General features: G+C 35.3%; 3 protein-coding genes across 9 annotated transcripts; 2 read left to right on the top strand and 1 right to left on the bottom strand.

The window, feature by feature from the left end:
* Positions 1-1195: 1195 nt before the first annotated feature.
* On the top strand, positions 1196-12084 carry LOC130675958 (protein vein-like). 6 transcript variants are annotated; one of them, XM_057481891.1, is made up of 6 exons: positions 1196-3218; positions 7413-7575; positions 8030-8172; positions 8248-8356; positions 9151-9209; positions 11807-12084. In XM_057481891.1, exons 1-6 carry the CDS (start codon positions 2231-2233, stop codon positions 11851-11853), a joined length of 1509 nt encoding a protein of 502 aa, XP_057337874.1. In that variant the 5' UTR covers positions 1196-2230; the 3' UTR covers positions 11854-12084. The 6 variants fall into 6 exon arrangements, 5 of the variants coding, with proteins under 5 accessions (XP_057337874.1, XP_057337873.1, XP_057337871.1 ...); XM_057481890.1 differs by having other exon boundaries at positions 11804-12084; XM_057481888.1 differs by having other exon boundaries at positions 1200-3218; positions 9151-9302.
* A 286-nt stretch (positions 12085-12370) lies between these two features.
* LOC130675959 (mitotic spindle assembly checkpoint protein MAD2A) lies at positions 12371-13767 on the bottom strand. Its single transcript, XM_057481892.1, has 3 exons — positions 13514-13767; positions 12661-13020; positions 12371-12570 (listed from the first exon to the last, which is right to left on the bottom strand). Exons 1-3 carry the CDS (start codon positions 13581-13583, stop codon positions 12371-12373), a joined length of 630 nt encoding a protein of 209 aa, XP_057337875.1. The 5' UTR covers positions 13584-13767.
* A 2591-nt stretch (positions 13768-16358) lies between these two features.
* LOC130675956 (nucleolar protein dao-5) lies at positions 16359-20447 on the top strand. Of its 2 annotated transcripts, XM_057481885.1 has the most exons (4): positions 16359-16532; positions 17420-18952; positions 19265-19351; positions 20229-20447. In XM_057481885.1, the coding sequence occupies exons 1-4, from the start codon at positions 16431-16433 to the stop codon at positions 20382-20384; spliced, it is 1878 nt and encodes a 625-aa protein (XP_057337868.1). In that variant the 5' UTR covers positions 16359-16430; the 3' UTR covers positions 20385-20447. The 2 variants fall into 2 exon arrangements, with proteins under 2 accessions (XP_057337868.1, XP_057337867.1); XM_057481884.1 differs by lacking the exon at positions 19265-19351 and having other exon boundaries at positions 16361-16532; positions 19592-20447.
* Positions 20448-21755: the final 1308 nt, after the last annotated feature.

The raw sequence follows: 21755 nt of genomic DNA, 5'->3' as shown, positions 1-21755 counted from the left end.
TGACTCGGACAAGCTTTTCGCCTGGACTGTATTGCTAATAAGGCATAGGTAGTTAGTGCGAGAGAGTGGCTACGGACTCATCGGGGCCGAGGGACCAAGAGGTAAGACCGCCGCCGCAGCTACAAAACTTGGTAAGACTGCACACAGACCGTTGGGTAACGTTCGCGCGCCAAAAACTCATGGTCCTCTGTTCCCCCTCGTCCCTTTAGGATCGCGGTAGGCAACTCCTGACTCGGACCACCCGAGTTCCGAGGTGAGTGCTGGGTACCCTGTAATCACGTGCAGCCAAGCCGCGAGCCGACAAACCAAACGAAAAGAGATAAAGATAAACAAAGATTCGGGCCGGGCCCCCAGCGAGTAACTTCCCCTGCCCCCGATCACCGGGTCACTGCATCAGGCACACCTCTTCCCTTCTAGCTAATTTCAACTGGGACAATTCCATCGACGATCATTATTTATTCCAAGTGATGGCAGACTGTATTATTGTTAAGAGCCTCGCTCTCAAGAATGTTATGTGTACTACTACACACATCATTACTCTGCTGATACCGTGAGTGTACATATCACTATAAAGTATGAGACAGAGATAAAAAAGATCAGAGAGAGAGAAAGAGAGAGAAAGAGTGGGGAAGAAGGAGCATACGCGGGCCCACGGCACGTGTATGCACGCGATACGGAAGACGAGAGTCTCGTCTGATGCCCTGGCTGCTGCCCTCCACCACCACTGCCTGTTCATACGTGGACTCCACCGAGCCAGTAGACTAGACGGCGCGTGCCAGGTGCTCTTACACCACAATCCCACACTCGTCGACCCAGTTGCATGCAAGCCCCTTCAATTGCCCGCAATTTCTCTCAAGCTCCTTCACTTACAGCAGTACTGCCCGCTAGTCCGATTAACACTTGGTGGTTGAGTTTTAACTGGAAAGAGGGGGTGTGGAACGCGCGAATAGGCTAGTCACCAGTTACTACTCTCCGGCTTTGCTCTTATATACCTACAGTTTACAGTAGCAACAGTGGCTATACGTATTCGGAAAAGAATAGTAGAAAGAGACAAGCAATGATAAAGAGTGTGAGACGGAAAAAGAAAAAATGGGAGGGAAAGAGATAAAGCATGTGAGGCGCGACAGGCGACGCGGCGAACAAACGAAGAGGAACGATCTGCGCGCGCAGAGCCTCAACCGGCGCCCACTAGGAGTCACTGGCTCTGTGACCGAGCTCAGCGGTGCGATAGCAGCTTGCTCAGTCTAATTTCAACCGCCGCGGAAGTTGTGCGACGCTCGAGCATCTCTCTCCAACGTCTCTCCACACGCCTTTTCTACTCGTGCCAGATTCTCACCCTTTTAGATACGACACTTGTGTGTATACGTCAGGAGGGCTCAAGACACACCAAAGAACTAGAGAGTGAGAGAGAGTATAAGAACATCAAGCCCCTAAAAATAAATCCCCAAGTGTTTATTCAGCACTAAATAAATATCTTGTGTGCTATTTAAAAGAGAAAAAAAATTTTTTTTGCCATCACACTACAGTCAAATGAGGCTCGGTTGAAAGCTGGTGACTCGTGACGAGCAAACGTGTGCACACGGTTAACGCGTGTGTTGACGATAAGAAATGTGGCGAAGGAGCTCGCCACGTGGGCGCCTGTGTTTATAAATCAACGAGTGTGTGTATTATATCTACCAATGAGACAATGATGAAACTTTATTACACCTGTTTTCAGCAACAGCAACAGCAACAGAACCACCACCAGCAACAACAACAATATCATCAAATCCAACTTGACCACTGTCACCGCAACAATCATCACCACTCACATAAATTGGAATTCACGACAAATAATTTTGTTATTATCAACAGCAGTAGCAGCAACAACTTTAACAACAACGACAATAGAGATAAAAAAAGTGTTTGCGCGAAATAAAGTACCATGGAGCTTGGGATCAATGTCTCGGTGTCAAGCTGTATGGTTGCTCATCAGCTCGTTGACAACATTGTACCGACATTTATTTGGATTTGTTAAATGAGCGGATATACAGTGACGGAACGAATGGCTGCTTGTTATTGTCGGGTGTCAGTGAGCGGATCCAAGGATGCTCGGATCTGGGGCTCCCGGTTTACGAGCGATTGGTGGTAGACGACAAGTGGTGTCACGGTGCCGTGGTGGTGATGATGAGAAGGACAAGGTCCCGTGGAGTCCAAGGCTCGGGGCCAAGACTACCATCGTTAATCGGTGATGGGATGGACTGATTATATTACTAGACTTAAACTAGTGTTTGATATAGGTATTAACGTGAGAGTGAACGTCAACATCGTCGTCCTCGTGTCCACTACCGTGTGGAAGAGGGGAGAGACGTGGGCGAGCGAAGGGGTTACAGCGGTAGCAGATCGGATAATGCGGGCTTCCTTGATTTTATCGGGAATCCTAAGCGGCTGGTGGTGCATCCTCACGCTCATAGCGGCACCCCCAGCCATCAGTTTACAACTCCGGGGACCGGATGATTTTTACCCCCGGACAAACAAGTGGCTGTCAATGATTAGCACTGGCTTAAGACACCGGGTAAAAGAACACGGCAGATCGTTGTCTTCCGGTTACGAGACTATTACTCAGTCGACACTAAAAGCCAGGTCCAGAGCTGGTAGATCCAGCGGAGGTCGCAGCAAAAGTGAGTCTCGGAGGGAACAGCGAAAACGGTGCCGTCGAAAAAACGGAACTGCTTGTCACAGTCGAAATTGGTGTCCTGATATAGATGTGGGTAATCGTGCGTATTTAGCGCCTACAGTATTTGAGGGTAAAGCACGAAGTATGTCGTCCTCGAGGAGTCCTGGGTCAAATTACGCGGTGACCTTTGAGGTGAAGCAGGTTTACAAAAGTCAAGCTGGATTCCAGCCACTACGCAAAAACGACAGTGTACGACTCCATTTTCGCGACAAGTCGGATAAGAGAACAGGAGGAGGAGGAGGTGGTGGTGGTGGAGGAGGAGAAGCAGGTGGCAAGTCCTCGTTGTGTCGTAACGAGGGCACCGACGAGCATCAGCAGCTACACGAACTGCGTCAGCGTGATGACAATGCTCGAGTGGTGCGCGCCGACATTAAACGCGGTAAAGTGTATCTAGTGTTTGTGAATCGTGTGGGACCTAGAAACTTTACAATCCTGGGTGAGCCGGTGATACGAAGCAAGAAAAACGAACAGGCGGTACAGGCAGTCATTCGACCCGATTACGGTGAGTCAAGCTTGCTATATACACAGTTCTCATATGTCTTTTATATACCATCTTGGCCACTTGACTTGCACCAAAAAGTAGTCGGTACTTTTGCCGATAATGTCCAGCGGCAGCATATACTGCTGCTCTTACTACTACTACTACTACTACTACTACTGCTGCTGCTCTTACTACTACTACTACTACTACTACTACTACTACTACTACTACGACTACTGCTACTACTACTATGACTACTACTACTGTTACTACTACTACAACTTTTGCTGCTGTATCTCTTAGAGATGTTATCGCTCGAGCCCGGCTCGTCTTTATTGGCTGACGTCACCTCACATCCTCGCCCCATCTCATGAGCCGATCAATTATCCCAATGACCAATTAATCATTCAAATGACGATTAATCGTTCGCTAGGAGTTGTTACTTTCCGTTTGTGTGAGGATGACGTTGTTTCTTGTTTTTATAGAGTAGTTTATTATAGACCATAGTGCATATAAAACGCGATTTATGAATTTGTTTATATATGGGTGTATGTAAGTATGTATATATATCTATATCGGTAGGTATGTAACCCAAGCACGTACGGCCCATGACCATACTGGGCTACCGGGCCTACCGGCGCTCTGTAGGCTCCCGAGGACAGATAAGACTGGATCACCCGCGGATTGACGAAATGCAAGTGGGACTAACTTGACGGTAGATGAGTATGTGGATGTATGTGTATGTATGTGTGTATACGAGTAGGCGCGAGGGGGCAACCAGTAGACTGCACGGCGGCTCACAAAGCCAGCAAAGTAATTCGCAAAGGCTGGATAAAATGTCATCATATCATATCAGAGATATGGTATACTCGTTGACCGATTTTATTTAGTCATAATAATAATTATGATGGCCTATTGCTGGTAAGTACTACTGTAGCATCAAAGTGCCAAGTGTAATTAGCTCTCGTTATCGCGTTGATCGCGTCTCGCAACAACATTAACCGAGTTTGCCGTCCATAGAGCAGTTTGCCGATCTTCGCCGACGGCTCTCTTCCTCGAAAGTTCGTTCCGCGAACTCGACGACGCACGATGCGAGATGCCGGTCACGATCTCTCGCATCATGGACGTTTCTCTCCCTCTTTTACCGCCGTTCTCTGCTCTTTGTATTACGCTCGAAATTCATTCCGAGCAAGACGCGCCGTGCTTTTCGATTTTTTTATTATTATTTTATATATATTTTTTTCTTTTCTTCACATATATGTATATATATATCTATACATGTATGTACAGTATATATGTATGTATATGTATATATCTACATATGAGAGAAATACTCGCGACGTAGAGTCAGCTGAACTCGAGAAATGCTCAAGGACACGCATAGCCAGCAAGTGCAGCTGGAATGACGATTTTTCTTCAGAAAAAAAAAATATACGAATATATATACATGTACATATACATATATATTTATACATATATACATGTATGTACACATATGCCCCTTTTCTCGTTCACATGCCTGCGTTTACCAGCCGCTTAACTCGTTACTTTCTTTAACGGCAAACGCAGTAAACGCTTGAGCACGCCTGCTTACTCACGGTGTACCGAATCGTATAAGGGAAAAACGAGCAGCCGGATTGGGCGAAGACCAGCGGGATTCCGTCTCTCTCGATCATGTCGCTGTGTTGCCGTTTCATTTCGTCGGTTCATCTACTACGGAAGTAGCGGGTAGATCTCTCTAGTTACTCTATACACTCTATAATACACTCTATATATGTATGTATATGGTTATATATATATATATATATACCATTCTCCTTTTCCTCCACCCAGTACCACAACTATTAAACTCGTTAAGATCTGTTGAAACCTGTTGATACCTGTGCTAATACTATCGCCACGCTTGTCACTCAGCTAAACTGTATAGAAAACAAACTTACTATTGGCACTCACTAGCTCATTTATTAACTCGATATTCAACTACATGACAATTTACAGCCTCGACAAAGTACTGACTATTGCTGCAGCTATTGCAAGTGACCATTCTTGCCAGATGCAGCTATTTGATCAGACAATTTATTTTATTGTGTCGTATAAAATCGTTTAATCATTTTAGGTATCATATATCCCTATATATAACACATATATGTATAATAAATTATCGTTATTGTACATAGTTTAATTTATAAAGCTTAAGTACGCTTGGATATATTATACTTAGAGTGTATCTCATACTACTATTTGACGACAAAAATATTGTATGTATTTCGAAATTCTATTTGTGTCTACGACCAGCGTCAAAAAAAAAAAAAAAATGAAATGAAATGAGAGGAACGTTGACAACACTCGGTTTAATTGACTCACAAGTCTCAATTACCATACAAACTTGTCCCAATTTCAGAAAATTTATTTAAAAATTATTATTTAATCATTCTTTAAATAGAATTTATGTTATTTTTTATTGTTAATAATAATAATTTAAAAATAGAAGAGAAAAAAAAATATTTTTTAAAAATAGAACCACACAAATTAAGTTGTTTATTATTTTCGTTCATTTCACTCTTACTCCGACAATCAAATTGTCGGATAAAAAAGTTTGTAAAGGGGTGCAAATTGGAAGACTTTATGCACCGAAATGTCAGATAAAATTAAATAACGAATATATACTTTTATATAACGTGAATGAACGAAAAACACATCAAAAATAATATTCTTATCAGCAATAAATTACATTTCATTATTTTATTTCCTTCAAATTCTTGTAGTCGTGATAAGTATTAATTACTTTTCGATAAAATGTAATGAGATTAAAATCGTTACGTTTTGTGACGATTAAACGAATATAATAAAAAATCCATTAATTGTTTTTTTACTGCTTTAATTTTAGTATTACATAAAAATAAGTATTTCCTGTATTTGAAAGTAAGAATAATCTGAAAAAAAAAAATTTTTTAATTAAAGATTTTCAAATTGATCAGGTTAAAAATGATCATCAAGATACTTAAAAATATATTTATCAGTCGGTCCATAATCAATCCAATATAATGTCCATATTTTTTCTACTTATAAATACCGTTAAATAAATTTTTGATAGACTATGTAACAAAACATCCATCTAATAAATATTAATACAACGAAGTGAAAGATTTCCAAGTTTGTATGGTATGCTATTGACGTGTCTCACTCATTGCTTTCTACATACCCAAGCAAACGAGCCTCAATTCGAGCTATTTTTTTCGGGCCGTCTCTAGAATGACAATTAACTTAACACAATGTATCTTCAGCTTGAAACCCAAGCCAATTCTACCGAGTGTGTAGGCTGAAACAAATATAATCGATTACTCGGTGTATCTACACGACAATATCACTTTCAATAATGATTACATTTATTATATATATACCTATATCTATACATACATCAATAATATGCATATTTTTTTTCGTTTTATTTTTCTCTCTCAGTTAACCATCGAGCATCATCTCATTATTGTTGTGACTCGTCTCTCATCCGGTGTTTGATTACGTGTCACATTATCGTTATTTAAATAACAATTCTAGACGCCAGCATCCATCTCGATGCGATCGATACTTAAAATAATTCATTGTCAGAGACGTTTACTGTCGTATATTCGATGCAAGCGTTGTAACAACGTAGATAGTATGGAAGTTGACTTGTATATTAAAGATATCGGAGCTTAACAAGTAGTAGTAGCAGTCTAGAGTCAGACATACTTGACAACATTTCCTTTACTGGCTTACACATACGCTACATACACTCAAGTCTTATTATATTGATGATGATGATGATGATGATGATAAACTTTGTGACCTTAATCGAGCAATTATAAATTACATTTAATTGACCGGCACAGATACGATAGTTATGGTGTTTTTTGATTAGCGACGCCAGTTAAAACAATAGGGCGATAATGGTATATATCGTATTAGTTGTACCGAGATGATCTAATTATAGTTTACACCACACCATGACTTGAGTGTGTAATCTACGAGAACTTAAAATAGAACGACGAGATGCGCTTGTTCATCGTCGGCTGTTTGCTCGTCTCGTGCTCACGAGAGTAAGGCTGTCGTTAATACACACTCCAGCTAAGAGTGTGTTAATTTATTTATTTGTTTATTTATTTATTTTATTCTGTACTTATTTTTTTTTTTATTTAAGGTTTTATTTTGAAAAATAACTATTTAATGTTACAGTACGAGAAGTGACGTTGACGGAGCTCAGGGACTCGGTGGCAAGAACGAGGGAGCGAGTAAAGCTTGTATGCAGGACGAGAGGTTCGCCACCACCTAGAGTCCGTTGGCTCAAAGACGGTGTGCCGCTGTATCCACGACGGGGCCTGAGAATTCAGCACAAACGGTGAGAACGATTGTGTCGAGAATTTTCGGGTGATTCTGTATAGGGAGAGGGCGAGGCGGCCGGTAAACGAGAATAAAAAGATGAGCAAAAGAAGGCAGAGAGACAGAGAGAAAGATAAATAAAAAAATAAAATAAAATGAAAAAAATAAAGAAGCGGCAACCACAGTCGACAGTCGGAGTTTCTAATTTGGTGCCGAGGAAAAATCGACACTCCGTCTAGACTAGCGGCACTCTCGGCTCTCTTTTTCTCTCTCTTGTGTTCATCTTAAACTTTATTTCTATTTATATAATCCACCTCGTTCATACAACTCGGTCGCTTTTCGTTCTTTCCTTTCATCTCGTTACGTCTCTGCTCTAAGCGCCTCTCCTCTCTTCTCACCACTTTAGGGATGATGATACATCAAGTACTAGACTTCTCATATATGATTATATATATTGTATATATGCTTTGCAGAAGACGATCCAAAGTGGTAATTGCGTCCGCACGCCCCGAAGACAGCGGTAGGTACGAGTGCGTTGCCCAAAGTACCTCTGGCTATCGGGCCTCCCTTGCAGCCCAACTTCTAGTCGTTAATGACGTCAAGGTTACTGAAACCAGTAAGTGTAATTGTCATTTATATGTACACTGTCAAAAGTTAAACAGTTGATAAAACAAATATAATCAATTTGCAGCAACAGTAGCGTGGCCTAGACAAGAGCAGCCGTGTCCTATAGCAGGTGATTTTTGCATGAACGGCGGTACCTGTCTCTTCTTCGAGACCGTTGGTGAACCAGCATGCAGGTAAATTTATTAAAAAATTTTTAATCTTTTTCTTTTCAGTTACTTATGAATTTAATAATAGAAAAAAAAAAAAAAGTATAAAACGAGATTGTTTTCGTCTGGAGATACCACGTGAATAATCCAGACGACATTGAAGTGGCCAGTAGTACACATGAGACTACCAGCCATGTGCCAGCAAAATCCGTTGGTAGTCAAAACATTGACTGAAGACAGCGACAAAAATGTCGTGTGCCTCGAAAAAAGTGACACCTGGCAGGGTCAGAAAAATATTAACGGATATTGAGAGCTTTTTGGGCCACCAGCCAAAAAAATAAAAGTCTGTATGAATGTGTACACTGTGTGGATGTGTGTCTGGCTGTTAGTAAGTATGATAAAGCTATAAGTAATAGAAAAAAGTCGTAAATATAAAAAATTTAGTGGAGAATAGATCCAAAGATGCTGAAAGTTTTCGCAACAACTGTCGGAGACGTTGGGCGTAACGTTAGCTAGGACATCGCTCGCGCACTACACGCGCACCCAAGAGACTCTCTCATTTCGAAAGCTTATAAATAGAACGACCAAATTATTTTCCAGAGAAGCGTCTCGAGTTCCGTGGCTTGTTCGTAAGCATAAGAGAGAGCGATGAGTTGCCTCACAAGTCGACTTATACGACTGTTGATTAATATATTTATATATACACACATATATATAAATGAGTATACATGCGTGTGTATGTTTCCGTGTGCGTGTGTGTATATGAAGTAAATTTTATAACATAATGACTATGGTGTACAATATTATTACTTGTGTTACAGATGTGCGGAGGGCTTTACCGGTCTACGATGCGAGACCAAGGACGTAATCAGCACCGGAAGTGTGTACAACCGTCATAGAGCGCCATTTTCATGCAAGTTGGGTCTTTCGACCTCGTATTACTGCTAACGATAGTGACGCGGAACCCAATTTGGTAGCTGCTACTTTTTTTGGCGTTCCCAACTTATTTTTTATGCCACATCATCATCATTATTATTCTTACTATTATTTTTATTATTATTATTATTATTATTTTTATTATTATTATTATTATTATTATTATTATTATTATTATTATTATTATTATTATTATTATTATTATTATTACGATTATTGTTATTATTAGTTTATTTTTCAATCATCCACTCACTCACGATTAACATTCACTTACCATTCACTCATCGTTAGCGATGTTAATACAATTATTATTTACAATAATCCATTTATCCTAGCCTATGCCTTGCCTAAAACTAGACAATTTGTACGAATTACAATTGCATTTTATTTCTTAAACAGATGTCAATTTTTATTAATAGATAGGCACTCGCTCGCTTGCTCTCTCGCTCTAATTTTCTGTCTTTTTTTTTATTTTCTTCTCTGTAGGTATACATATACATTCTATTAATATATTTAGATAAATATAATTGATAATAATTTCAACAGCAATCCTTAATTTTTCCCGTGAATTATACCAAAGAAGTGTCTTCCAAACACTACCAATCACCCGAAGAATACACTTATTATTATAACGATTATTTTTCAATAACCAAACGCTTTTAATGTTCATATTATTATTATACTGGGTAATCTGAAAATAATTAAAAGCATCCCGAAGATTAATGTATCAGTAACTCTATTATAATAATAAACATTCAATTTATAAATATTTTTTTACCAAAAAATGATTGTAAAAAAAATATTTTTCTTAACATGAGTTTTTTTGAGAACATGTTGATTAAAAAAATTACAACTGATACGTTCGTCTGTTTAAAAAATCAAACCACTCATTGACACAGAGAGAGTATAAGTGCCAGGCTATGTCTATCTTGAGAATCTATTTATGTTTTATACAGTAACTATGTTGTTATTAATTATTATAATTATCTTTATTATTAATTTATCTTTAATTGTATTATTATTATTATTATCATTATCTTAAATAATATTATTAACTATTAATTATAATTATTTTATGTTATGTTATGTTATGTTATGTATAATTTTAACGTGTACATACATGTATACATTCACGGACTTAAATACAATACATGTATAAATAAATTATGTATAAGTAGAATGCAGTTGAATGCATTGAGCTTTAAAAATGAATTTTTATAATCAAAATTTATTTAAATTAAATAATAATAAAAATTCATTTTTAGCATACGTTAATTTTCTTTTAATTTTTTTTTTATATAGAATTGAAAAAAAATATTTAATTTATTTATTAATTATTAATCGTTTAAATTTATTAATTTGTAATTAAAAATCATCTCTATCATAGCAGATTATTGTTTTATAATTATTTTTATTATTGTTATTATTTTATTGTCTTTTAATTTTATTTGAATTAAAAGATTGTGGTGCAAATAACAACTTAAACTCGTTCCTCGACGACTGAATCTATTTTTGACTGTACATCTCCCGCTAAAATATCGAGCACACGGGCCATCATTGAAGAATTAAAATACTATTATTTCTTTAATGATTAATTACTTACTATGTTTTATTGTATAATATTTAAACAGTTGTTATTATATATACAATAAAATCATATATTAATATATACACATATATACATAAGTATAGAAAGTAGTTTTAAGTCACTCTCGTAGTAGCTTTGACGCTTGTGTCCGGCTGGCGGCAAACGACGTTGGTGACGGTAAAATCGTGCAAGATAGGTGAACTCGGATGATTCACGAGAGTCGGAAATAGAACTAGAGCCGTTTGCCCTCAAGCGACTCTTACTCCCGTCTCTTGATTCAACTTAAGCCGAGGAATTCTTGCGTAGCACTCACTTTATATATATATACGTGTATAAATTGTAAGTGAGTGAAATACTCACACGGCTATTTATTTAATTTTGTAAGATAGTCTGTATATACTATATACCATATACTACACTAAAATATAAACGTATAATTTACAATATTTACAACTTATGAGTACTTGAGATGCTTGTAGATGCTAGTTAATAGCTTGTAGTTTTGTTGCATCACGCTGGAGGAAGTAGCGAAGCTTGCCAAGTAGATACCATGGCCATGTTCTCGCTTCAGTGGTTGTTTAAATTACCACCGCATATGTTTTGTTATCGTTTATAAATTTGTTTTTTTTATCGGTGTATTTTTTGTACATCGAAATTAAACAACCGATACACAAGTTGGCGGACCAGGCATCAGCCGAAATCCGAGGTAAGTTGGTTACGTTATAATTATACATGAGAGGGGACGATGCACCGTCGACTCAAGACGTCGACCTCGATAAAACACGACGCTTTACAATCTTCATCGTCGTGGTAATCATCATACTTTACTTTCTTATTCCAATACACCACTGAATCAGCATCTTGTCTCTTAACAAATACTATTAATAATTATAATAATTAATGCTATTAATGCAACTCAACTTAATATACGTCTTCAATGTCTTTTTCAGCAGAGTCCAACAATCATGATGGCCAAGTTAATTCTCGTATAAAACAGTGATTATAAACTACTGGCCAGATTATAATACTGGAGAACTAAGTATGTAATACTTAACTACGGCAGATAGAGATTTTCACTGAGAAAGAAAAAAAAATAAAAGTTGTACGTCAAAGGGTTGCTGCTGAGAAAGTTGGCGAGCAGCCGGGCGCCTCGACAACCAACCCAAGACTTGGCGACGAATTTTCTCGCCCGCGCCAAGATAAACTTAATGGTTTTAAGTAATTCGAGACTTCCGACAGTTAGTACGAGAGCTCCAGCCTCTTGGCCATTAACACCGCTGCTTTTACGATAAATAACTTCAATGAACCTCCTTAATGTTCTATTGATAATTTTTTTTTTTAAATTATAAAATAAAACCAACTTTTGTTTCGATTAAGTATAAATTATATTTCACATTTATCAGGCTTTAATAATTACCATGAATGTTGTGCTAATCGTATAGAAAAAAAAATGAATAGTAGAAAAAATAATGGAAAAAAATAGACATCGTAATTTAAAATTAATGGCACAAATATTTTTACGTGTTTCTATAGCTCACTATTGTATCCATTTTATGTATAGACGTAGAGAATGATCTTAACTGCACTTCTTGACTGTTAGCAATAAAGACTGGCTGAGTTTCATCCCATTCCTTTGGTATTCCACAGTCTGGCACGGTGTAAGTTAATATATCAAAGGAGCAGAGACAGTCCAGAAGTGGCAGAAAGCTTACAGTTCCTATTTATAAGTAACAAAGAAAAAAAATGATTATAAAAAACTTTGAATAAATACTTGACGTGTAAAGAAAATAAAACATTATTGTCATGCCTGTTATTTGTCGAATTACTTCACGAATTTCCTTCTGTATACTGGGCACATCTTTAGTCCCAACTTCAGGGAGACCAGATGGGTTATTCCCATCACCAGACTCAACTTTACCCTCATAATCGACCCTGAAATCCCACTTCTCCAATACTTCCTTGGTATTTACATTCGTTATAACAAGAGTTACTTGCTGAACTTTACGCTGTAATAGCCACTCTTCCACTTGAGTTAGAACCGTATCGAGAAAGGTCTTGATCTTGTCATCAGTAGACATCAAAATAAACATACCAAAGTGTTCGGCAGGCTCGAATGTTTCAGGAGGATAGATACCCCGTTGGTAAAGTATACTATTGATACCATACTCTAAAATAATCAATATTATAATTATTATCACTATTTAAATTGTTTCGAAAATATGACGCTGAAAGTAGCCGACATCTGAAAATTTTTACGTTTTTAATTACCAAGTTAACTGTCATCAGAAAATTTTTAATGATTATTTATTTGGACTTTATAAATTTTTGCATGATTGTAAAGTTAGCGGACACCTTACAAATTTTAGAACTTCGAAATATTAAATTAAAATGTTTATAAAGTAAAAATAAAAAAATGCATGTTTTAAAAATTCCAAATTCAGTACATGTATTTTTTTTAATTTTATTGTTTTAATTATTTAATATTTTTTAAAGTAATTAAAAAATTGTCGCTACATATTTACACTCAGATTTTTGCCTGTCAGTATTTACTTTATTTATTGAAAACATGTAATTTTTTTTTAAGACTGCTACTTTCAGTATCATTTAAAAAATTCGTATTATTATTAAAAATAATTTGTCAGAAAAATAAAAATACATACGTAAATATTTTTTGACAAGTTCAGCCGAGCCTTTTAATGTGATACACTTCGCTTTTTGCTGTGTTCCCATTATTAATATTATTATTAATTGATAATCGATTAAATTAAAATTATGAATGAAATGATTTTAAAACAAATCCGTTTTATATTTTAAATTCACAAATAAATTTTGAGGTTATGCGTTGCTCGTGTTGTTTCAATTTGAAAAACGGTTGAATTTGAAATAGTGACAACAACCAATCGGGTTTCATTTCAATTTATTAAAACAGATTAGTTCTGCAACGAGGTATCTTAACCATGGTGGCGTAGCATGCGCGCTAGAAAATGTATAATGTAGGCTCATCATAATACACTTCGTGTATAGTCCATTAAATAAAGTTCCTTGACTTGAAAAATTCAGCTTCGAATCCCGCATTCGGCAGTATTTTTTTTTCTCCTTATTTATTATGTATCAACATTATTATTTTCTTATTTGATAAATAATTGATAAATTCATTAAAATAAGTAGGTTATCAAGCCAATTAATATTAACAATCGTTATTTAAGGACAGATACAACACCATTCTAAACATCTATACTCAAATGGTAAAGAGACATCTTTATTCGAATGGTGTTGTATCTGTTCCGTTATTTATAAAATTTGCCAAATGCAGTTTAAGTATGTAATTTACAATTTATATCTTTATGTTGATAAGGTCTCTAGATGTGTCGGTAGATTGTTCGATTCCTGATTCTATGTCCTGGGTTTGAATCTGTTTCATGAGTAGATTTATGTTTTTTGTATTTTTTATACACACACATGATGAACTTATAACGATAAGTTACACATGATATTTATGTGAGCTACAAATGGAGATCACTTCACCCGATGAACTTGGAAGACTCCAGTTATTAAACATTCACACATCATGGATGCGTGAACATGATAAAATTGCGCCTGATTTTAATTTAAAAGAGCTTGCAACCCTGTAACAAAAGATTTCAGTGGTCCCCAATTAGAAGACTTAGTCAGAGCAGCTCAAAGTTTGCCACTACTATATTGTTTTTACCGTGTACAATCAATTTTTGTTTAAACCAACTCTTCGAATAATATTTAAAATTTCAGAGGAGCTCTAAAACAGATGAATTTATTATAGGTATTTGCTACAGTTATCGATGTATTAAAATTATCAAAATTCGACAAAATAATGGAAGTATTAAAAAGACAAGACTTGTTTACTGAATCAGATATTCCGAGCTTGAGAGAAGTCCTGAAAATTAAAAGTAAATACTATGTTTAATTGTTAAAAATTATATAATTGAATGGATTATAGACTCGTGATTGGGATCAAGAACAAGTAACTATTACAGTTGGTAGATTTAGTCCGACAAATTCAGCCGAATAATCGTAAGAAGTACTTTTTATTAGAACTCGAAGAGAAAAATTAGTGTTGCTCTTCCAAGATCACTGTGCGTGTCGAACGGTGTGTTTAAAAAATCGCAACGCGATTAGGTCAGTTATCAGCGGCGATCTCGTCGCATAAATGCTCCAAGTTCGGAATATAAAACTTCTAAAATAAGTTTCTTACCAGGGACACCACAAATGGTGGACGCGATCTAGTGGCGAGCACCGAACTACACCCGTTGCTGTTGGCTAGCATAGTGACAACTGCGTTTTCTGATGGTAAATATTTATAAAGTTCAAATATATATTTATTAACTTCGAACAAATATATATATATATATATATATATTTATTCTAAATGAATATATTTTTTTGTGACTAAGTAATATTTATTAGAGTTAATACAATGAAACTTTGCTTTAATATTTGGGTTTGTTGGAACTGTTAAATAATTTAGTTGTCTATCAAATAAATATTTTCTCAACTTTACCAAATGATTTTATTATCTTGGAGAGAGAAATATTAATGTCAACCGAATAGATTTTATTAAATGACAAAATAAATTATGTTGACGTAATAAAATTTAGTTGTCTCAAAAAAATTTTAGTTTAACAGAATTTGACAAAACCGATTTAATTCTCCGAAGAGAAATTTTTTCTCAGTGTAAGCTTACCAAAATGTGATCATTGAACAAAGTACAAATTAAATTAATCATTAAGTTATTTATTAAGTTAATAATTTTAATAAAATGTCTATCATTCTTTTCCTTTCTCGTCTTTATTTTTATCTGCCTTCCGCTCCCAGTCTTATGATTATTTAATTTAACAATAATTCAAGTAAATTAAAAATAAATAAACTAGTGCTGAATTTACGCTCGGTAATTACCGAGGGCAGCAGAGAAGAAAAATACCACGGCAGAAAATTATTTATGGCAATTACTTTCGTCGTAATAACCACTGCGTTGCAAGTCACTTATATGTCCAACAATGAAATGAAATTCCACCATTGGCTCATTTTGTAGAGTAATTATTGTTGATGTAGGTATTGGCTGCCGACTTTGAGCAGTTTCAAATCGTTGTGTGGAGAATTTTTTTGCATTGCAGAGATCCATACTACGGGTTTAATTTTAATACCAGAACCTATAAACTAGATCAATATCAGATGAAAGCGATCGTCGAAGGGAGAAAGTATACATTTTTTAATTTAGATTTTTCTAAATTGTTTACTTGGTCCGCATAAGCACTGAAATCCGTGCGCACATTTTTTTCGCGCGAATGTCTGAATTCAAACTTTACTGTACCCTCAATTCAAATCGAATAATTAGTTTCAAATTATACAAAAGATCGCGGCACCGATCGGGTCTAACACTGTCATCTAGCGGTTTTATTTAAAACTACTACATTTTAAATTAAACATGCCACGCCTCTAGTGAGCAGAAGATGCACCAGAGCTTACTCGAAGCTGGAGTTCGAAGGTTGTGCATCCATTTCTAAAAGTCTTTTAGTCCCTCCATCCACTTTGCCTGCGTCCATCATGGCATCCACCGACGATTTGGTTATTTCTTCCCTCGTGTACAATTATTTGTTAAAAAAAGATCCTGGAATTGCTAAAGTATTTCAAACAAAAACACATGCGGTATGTACAAATTTTTTTTATTATTATATTTATTTTATCTTAATTGTAATGTTGGTTAAATAGCCCGCGTAAAATGCCGGATTCATGCCACGATTTCCCCACGTGGTAATGGCTTCGTCATATTACTCAACTATTTAATATTAATTGTTATTGATTGTAAAATAGTTTCTCTACATTTTTTTATTAATTATTTGTGCTTTTAAAAATAGTATCTTTTAAAGTAAACACTTGCACTTGTAAATATTTTGATCGTACAGTAGAATTTTGGAACCTAAAGCTCCGTAGCAATGAACACGTGTTGAAAATGTTGTAAATTCATTTTTTTTTTAACTACGCCGTCATAATAATTAATTCGACGACTATTTATTATTTATTTTCTATATTAATTGTAAGGTGATTAATTTTTATTTGTTATTTATTTAAAAAAAAAAAGTAAGTCCATGCCGACAATTAAGTTTTTAATATTTTTTATTTTGAATAAGTGAATGTAGAAGACATTAGACATATTTAAAATTATAAATGAATGGAGTAAATAATTAATTTTTTAAAACCGCATTTTTTTAAAAATTTAATTTTATTAATTATTTACTCCATTTATTAATAATTTAAAATTTGTGGATGTCTGCCACATTCACACTCATTGATTTTGCTTGTATCGATAAATTTTCCGAATTAAAATGTCGGTAATAATTAACACGTGGTCGAAATATTTAAAAGGTTATTGCATTCTATTTTTTTTTTTTTTTCTAAAGTGCATTTATAATTGGGAGTTGAATTTCGTTATTGTCAATTTGAAAGTTATTAAAAATATATTTAATTTAAATAATTAGTTCGTGAGTAATTTTTTTTTCTGGTCATTGAAATAAAATTTATTGTTTTTATTTTAGAATCCATTACCAAAAGGATCGCCAGGTATTGAAGAGATTTTTAAGCACTACCAAAAGAGTTCTCCGAAAAAAATAAACGTTAAAGCGACAGGCAAGCCGGCTAAATCGGATTCGAGCTCAGATAGTGAAGAAGATGAAGCAGAAAAGAAAAAACCATTAGTTAATGGAAAAGCTAAAGTACAGACTAACAATAAACAAGCAGCTGAATCATCGTCTGAGGATTCAAGTTCAGAAGAAGAGGCGCCTAAACCATCTCCAGTTAAGAAACCTGTAGCTGCTGCTAAAGCTACGCCAGCTAAAGCTGCTCCAAAAAAAGCTGAATCAAGTTCGTCGGATGATAGTTCAGAAGATGAAAAACCTCAAGCCAAAAAAGTAACGCCAGCAGTTGCTCAGGCTAAAACTGTTGCGAAAAAAGAATCAAGCTCAGAAGATGATTCATCTTCAGAGGATGAAAAAGCTAAACCAGCTGTTGCAAAGGCTACTCCTGCTAAAGCCACCCCAGCTAAAGCCGCTCCAGCTAAAAAAGCAGAGTCTTCAAGTGATGATTCATCTTCAGATGATGATAATGAATCAAAGACAAAAGCAGTCGCCGCAAAACCAACACCAGCAGCAAAAACTCCAGCGAAAAAAGAATCGAGTTCTGATGAAGACAGCAGTGAAGATGAGGCGCCGGTGAAAACTGTCGCACGTAAACCTGCTGCACAAGTTACACCGAAAGCTACTCCCAAGAAGGAAGAATCAAGTGATGACTCTGATGATTCCTCAGAAGACGAGAAACCAGCTGCTAAGGCAGCGGTAAGTAAACCAACAACACCAGCGAAGACTCCAGCAAAGAAAGCGTCGTCGAGTGAAGAAAGCAGCAGTGATGACGATGATGAGCCACCGGCAAAGAAAGCAGTACCAGCTAAACCAGTTGCAGCTGTTCAACAAAAGAAAGCTGCTGCAAACAAAAAGGAAGAATCTGATAGCAGTGACGACAGCAGTGAGGAAGAAGAAAAATCCCCGAAAAAACCAGTAGCCAAAGCAACTCCAGCTAAAGCAACCCCGGCGAAAGCTGCTGACTCTTCTAGCGACTCAGATTCTTCTGAAGAAGAAACTAAACCTGCACCTAAAGCAACAACGCCCGTTGCAAAGAAAGCTGCTAAATCGTCAAGTGAAGATTCTGATAGCTCTGATGAAGAACCTGCTAAACCAGCAGTAGCAAAACCAACACCTAAGACACCAACACCGGCGAAACAAACTAAACCAGCTGAATCATCAAGCGATGATTCCTCCTCCGAAGAAGAAAAACCCAAAAAAGCACCTGCTAAAACTCCTGTAGCTAAAACACAAGTTGAAAAGGAAGAGTCTAGTTCCGAAGAAGAGTCTGATGAAGAAGAAAAACCACAGGCTAAGCTAAAAGTAACTGGCAAAGCTGAGAAAAGAAAACACGATGATTCAAAGAACGAACAACAAAATGGTGTAGCAACGCCAGCCAAGAAAGCTAATTACAGCAACTTTGTAAAAGCCAGCGGCGATGCAAGTGCAGAAAAGGTAACTTGACATTATTTTTCTATGATACTGAAATCAGTCGGCATCTAATAATTTTTGAATTTTTTTAAAAACGATAAATTTAAAGAAAAAAAAAATATTTCAAAAAATTGCACTTGTAGTTTTTTTAATTTTCTACATGTGCATATTTGAGTTTTTTTTTTTTTATTAAGGTGTTGAAAAAAAAATCAGAAAATTGTTAATTGTCTGCTAACTTCAGGACCATATTTTTTTAATAATCTTTAGGGAAAAAAAAAAAATAAGATTTGTGAGAAAGCATTGATCATTCATTAATGAACCTACTTTACCCTTTAGTCACGAAAAAATGTACCTTTCCGACGAGTCAAGGATGATGAGATCGAGTTAAGTCCACAGTTGGCTAACAATTCATTTGAAGCAAAGGTAAAAATCAAGATAAAATTCAAAAGATGCAATGAGAAATACAGGTCACTCACTGCCCCGTGAAAGTTGTAAAAAATAATTTGTAGACTGATTGTTACAGAAAATATTCCATGCAGCGATGAATGCTTTTTCTCAATTCTAATTAATATATTTGTTTATCAATAATTATTATTAATGTTTTTAAAAAATGTACTTTCACAGACACATTGATTGACCTGTTGTTTCTCTTTTGTGTTCTAGGACGACGAGGATGAAGGATCGAGTAACAACGTTGAAAAACAAAACGGCGGTGGTCGCGGACGGGGCGGGTTCGGTGGCGGTAGAGGCGGCCGAGGCGGATTCGGTAGAGGTGGAGGTGATCGCGGTGGTTTCGGTGGCGGTAGAGGTGGCGGCGATCGCGGCGGATTTAGAGGCAGAGGTGGCGGATTCAGAGGCCGAGGAGGTGATCGCGGTGGCCGTGGGGGTGATCGTGGTGGCCGAGGGGGTCGCGGCGGCTTTGATAATAACAGAAGATCTTGGGATAATAAAGAGGGCGGCGGATTCAGAAAATCATTTGGTGACGGTGATAGACGCGGCGGTGGCAACTTCCGCGGTGGTCAAAGAAACTCTTTCGGAGGGGAAAATAATAAATCATTTGACTCTGCGCCAGCGCAAAATAAAAAAATAACGTTCGACGATTAAATAACTAATTCATAAATAAATTATTAATACTAAATGTTTATTTTGTAATTATCGATAAACTCGCAATTCTCCTCGTTATTACTAGAATACAAAAGTTATTTTGTATTCAATGACATTTATCTATATATGTTTCGTTATATTTTTTTAATCAATTTTATATGTATATTTTTTTTCTCTATTTTTTTCCCACACACAGAGAGGTGCAAGAGGATCATGGGGAGAAAAAGCTAACATTGATTTAAAACACACGAGAGGAAAATCATTCCGTCATGAAAAAACTAAAAAGAAACGCGGTAGTTATCGTGGCGGACAAATTGACATGTCTGTAAATTCAATCAAGTTTGACGATTAAACTTGTAGTAATATAACTTTATATCTATGACTTTTACCTTTACCGCGAAAAAAAAAATGAATATGTTTTATATCACCATTGATTTCATAAAATATTGTTATAACAAATATTTTTTTTTTACTTATAAATACTTTAATTAATACAATTATATTTTAAATACTTTGAATTTAAAATAATCTTATGGTTAAATTTATGTGTAGTAAATAATATTCTGCATCGTCGGAGTAATGATGCAACAACTTCTTCAACAATTATATGAAGTTATAAGTAATTCTATCAATTATAATATAAGATTATTCGTTTGTTTGTTAAGTAATAATATTGATAATTAATCTTCAACATTCAAATGACACAAGTTATTGATTATTTTTGTAATTTTCGTCAAGAAAATTTTATTTAAAAAATTGATGTTGAAAAAAAAAAACGATGACTATAAATATGAATGACTTATAGTTGTAACGATATCACACTAAATAATAATAAAAAAAAAAAAAACAAAAAAAATTATGTGTTTTAATGATTGTAACTGTAGCAGACATGAGGCAATTTATAAATTTAAAATACTAAAATTTTAAAAAATGCGCGTTCTGATCTTTCAATTATCTAAATACGCATTTTAAAATTTTTATTCTACTTACATTTTATTTATTCATTCAAAAATTTATAAACTGCCAATTGTCAGTTACATTCACACGCATGTGTTATAAATTTTACGCTTACCTTTTGTTACCTAAGTAGTACACTTGGCTTTGTGACATTTATGAGATAGATTTGAGGCTGTTTTTTGATCTATCATTAAGGCACGAGATGTTGACAAAATGATTAACATTTCAAATAGAAAAATATAATTCTTACTTAATATATACTATTATACTGTGCAGTGGCCAAGTATAAATTTATAGTTCCTAAATAATTTCAATGGTTAAACCATTTTGTTAGTTAAAAGATGAATAATGCGCGCAATAAAAATTAAGCTTTGATAATAATAATAAACTAAATAAAAGTTACTAATAAAGGATTTAACTTATAATGTAACGAAACAAATAATAGTACGAGACCCAAACTCTGAGACGGAAAGATAAATTTTTAATTCACGTATGCCTATTGATATTAAATTATTCATCCATTTATCTGTACAATGGAAATGATATTATTAATTAATTAACTGACCAATTAATTGATTAATTAGTCTATAGTAAAAATTTAAATTTTTTTCTGATACGATTTAATTGATTCATTTTACGCAGTTGCATCAACATCTCAAATCTACGATTAGAATGCACTCCTTTGAGTATCGTACGTTTTTCAGTTTTCTTCTCATCACTAAAATAAATATTTTTCTCATTAATATTTATCAATAAATACCTATAA

Source organism: Microplitis mediator, chromosome 10 (assembly GCF_029852145.1).
Source record: "Microplitis mediator isolate UGA2020A chromosome 10, iyMicMedi2.1, whole genome shotgun sequence".
In the NCBI taxonomy this organism is placed as follows: Eukaryota; Metazoa; Arthropoda; class Insecta; order Hymenoptera; family Braconidae; genus Microplitis; species Microplitis mediator.
Note: the sequence above shows the minus strand (reverse complement) of the source record. Positions and strands in the feature narration are given on the sequence as shown.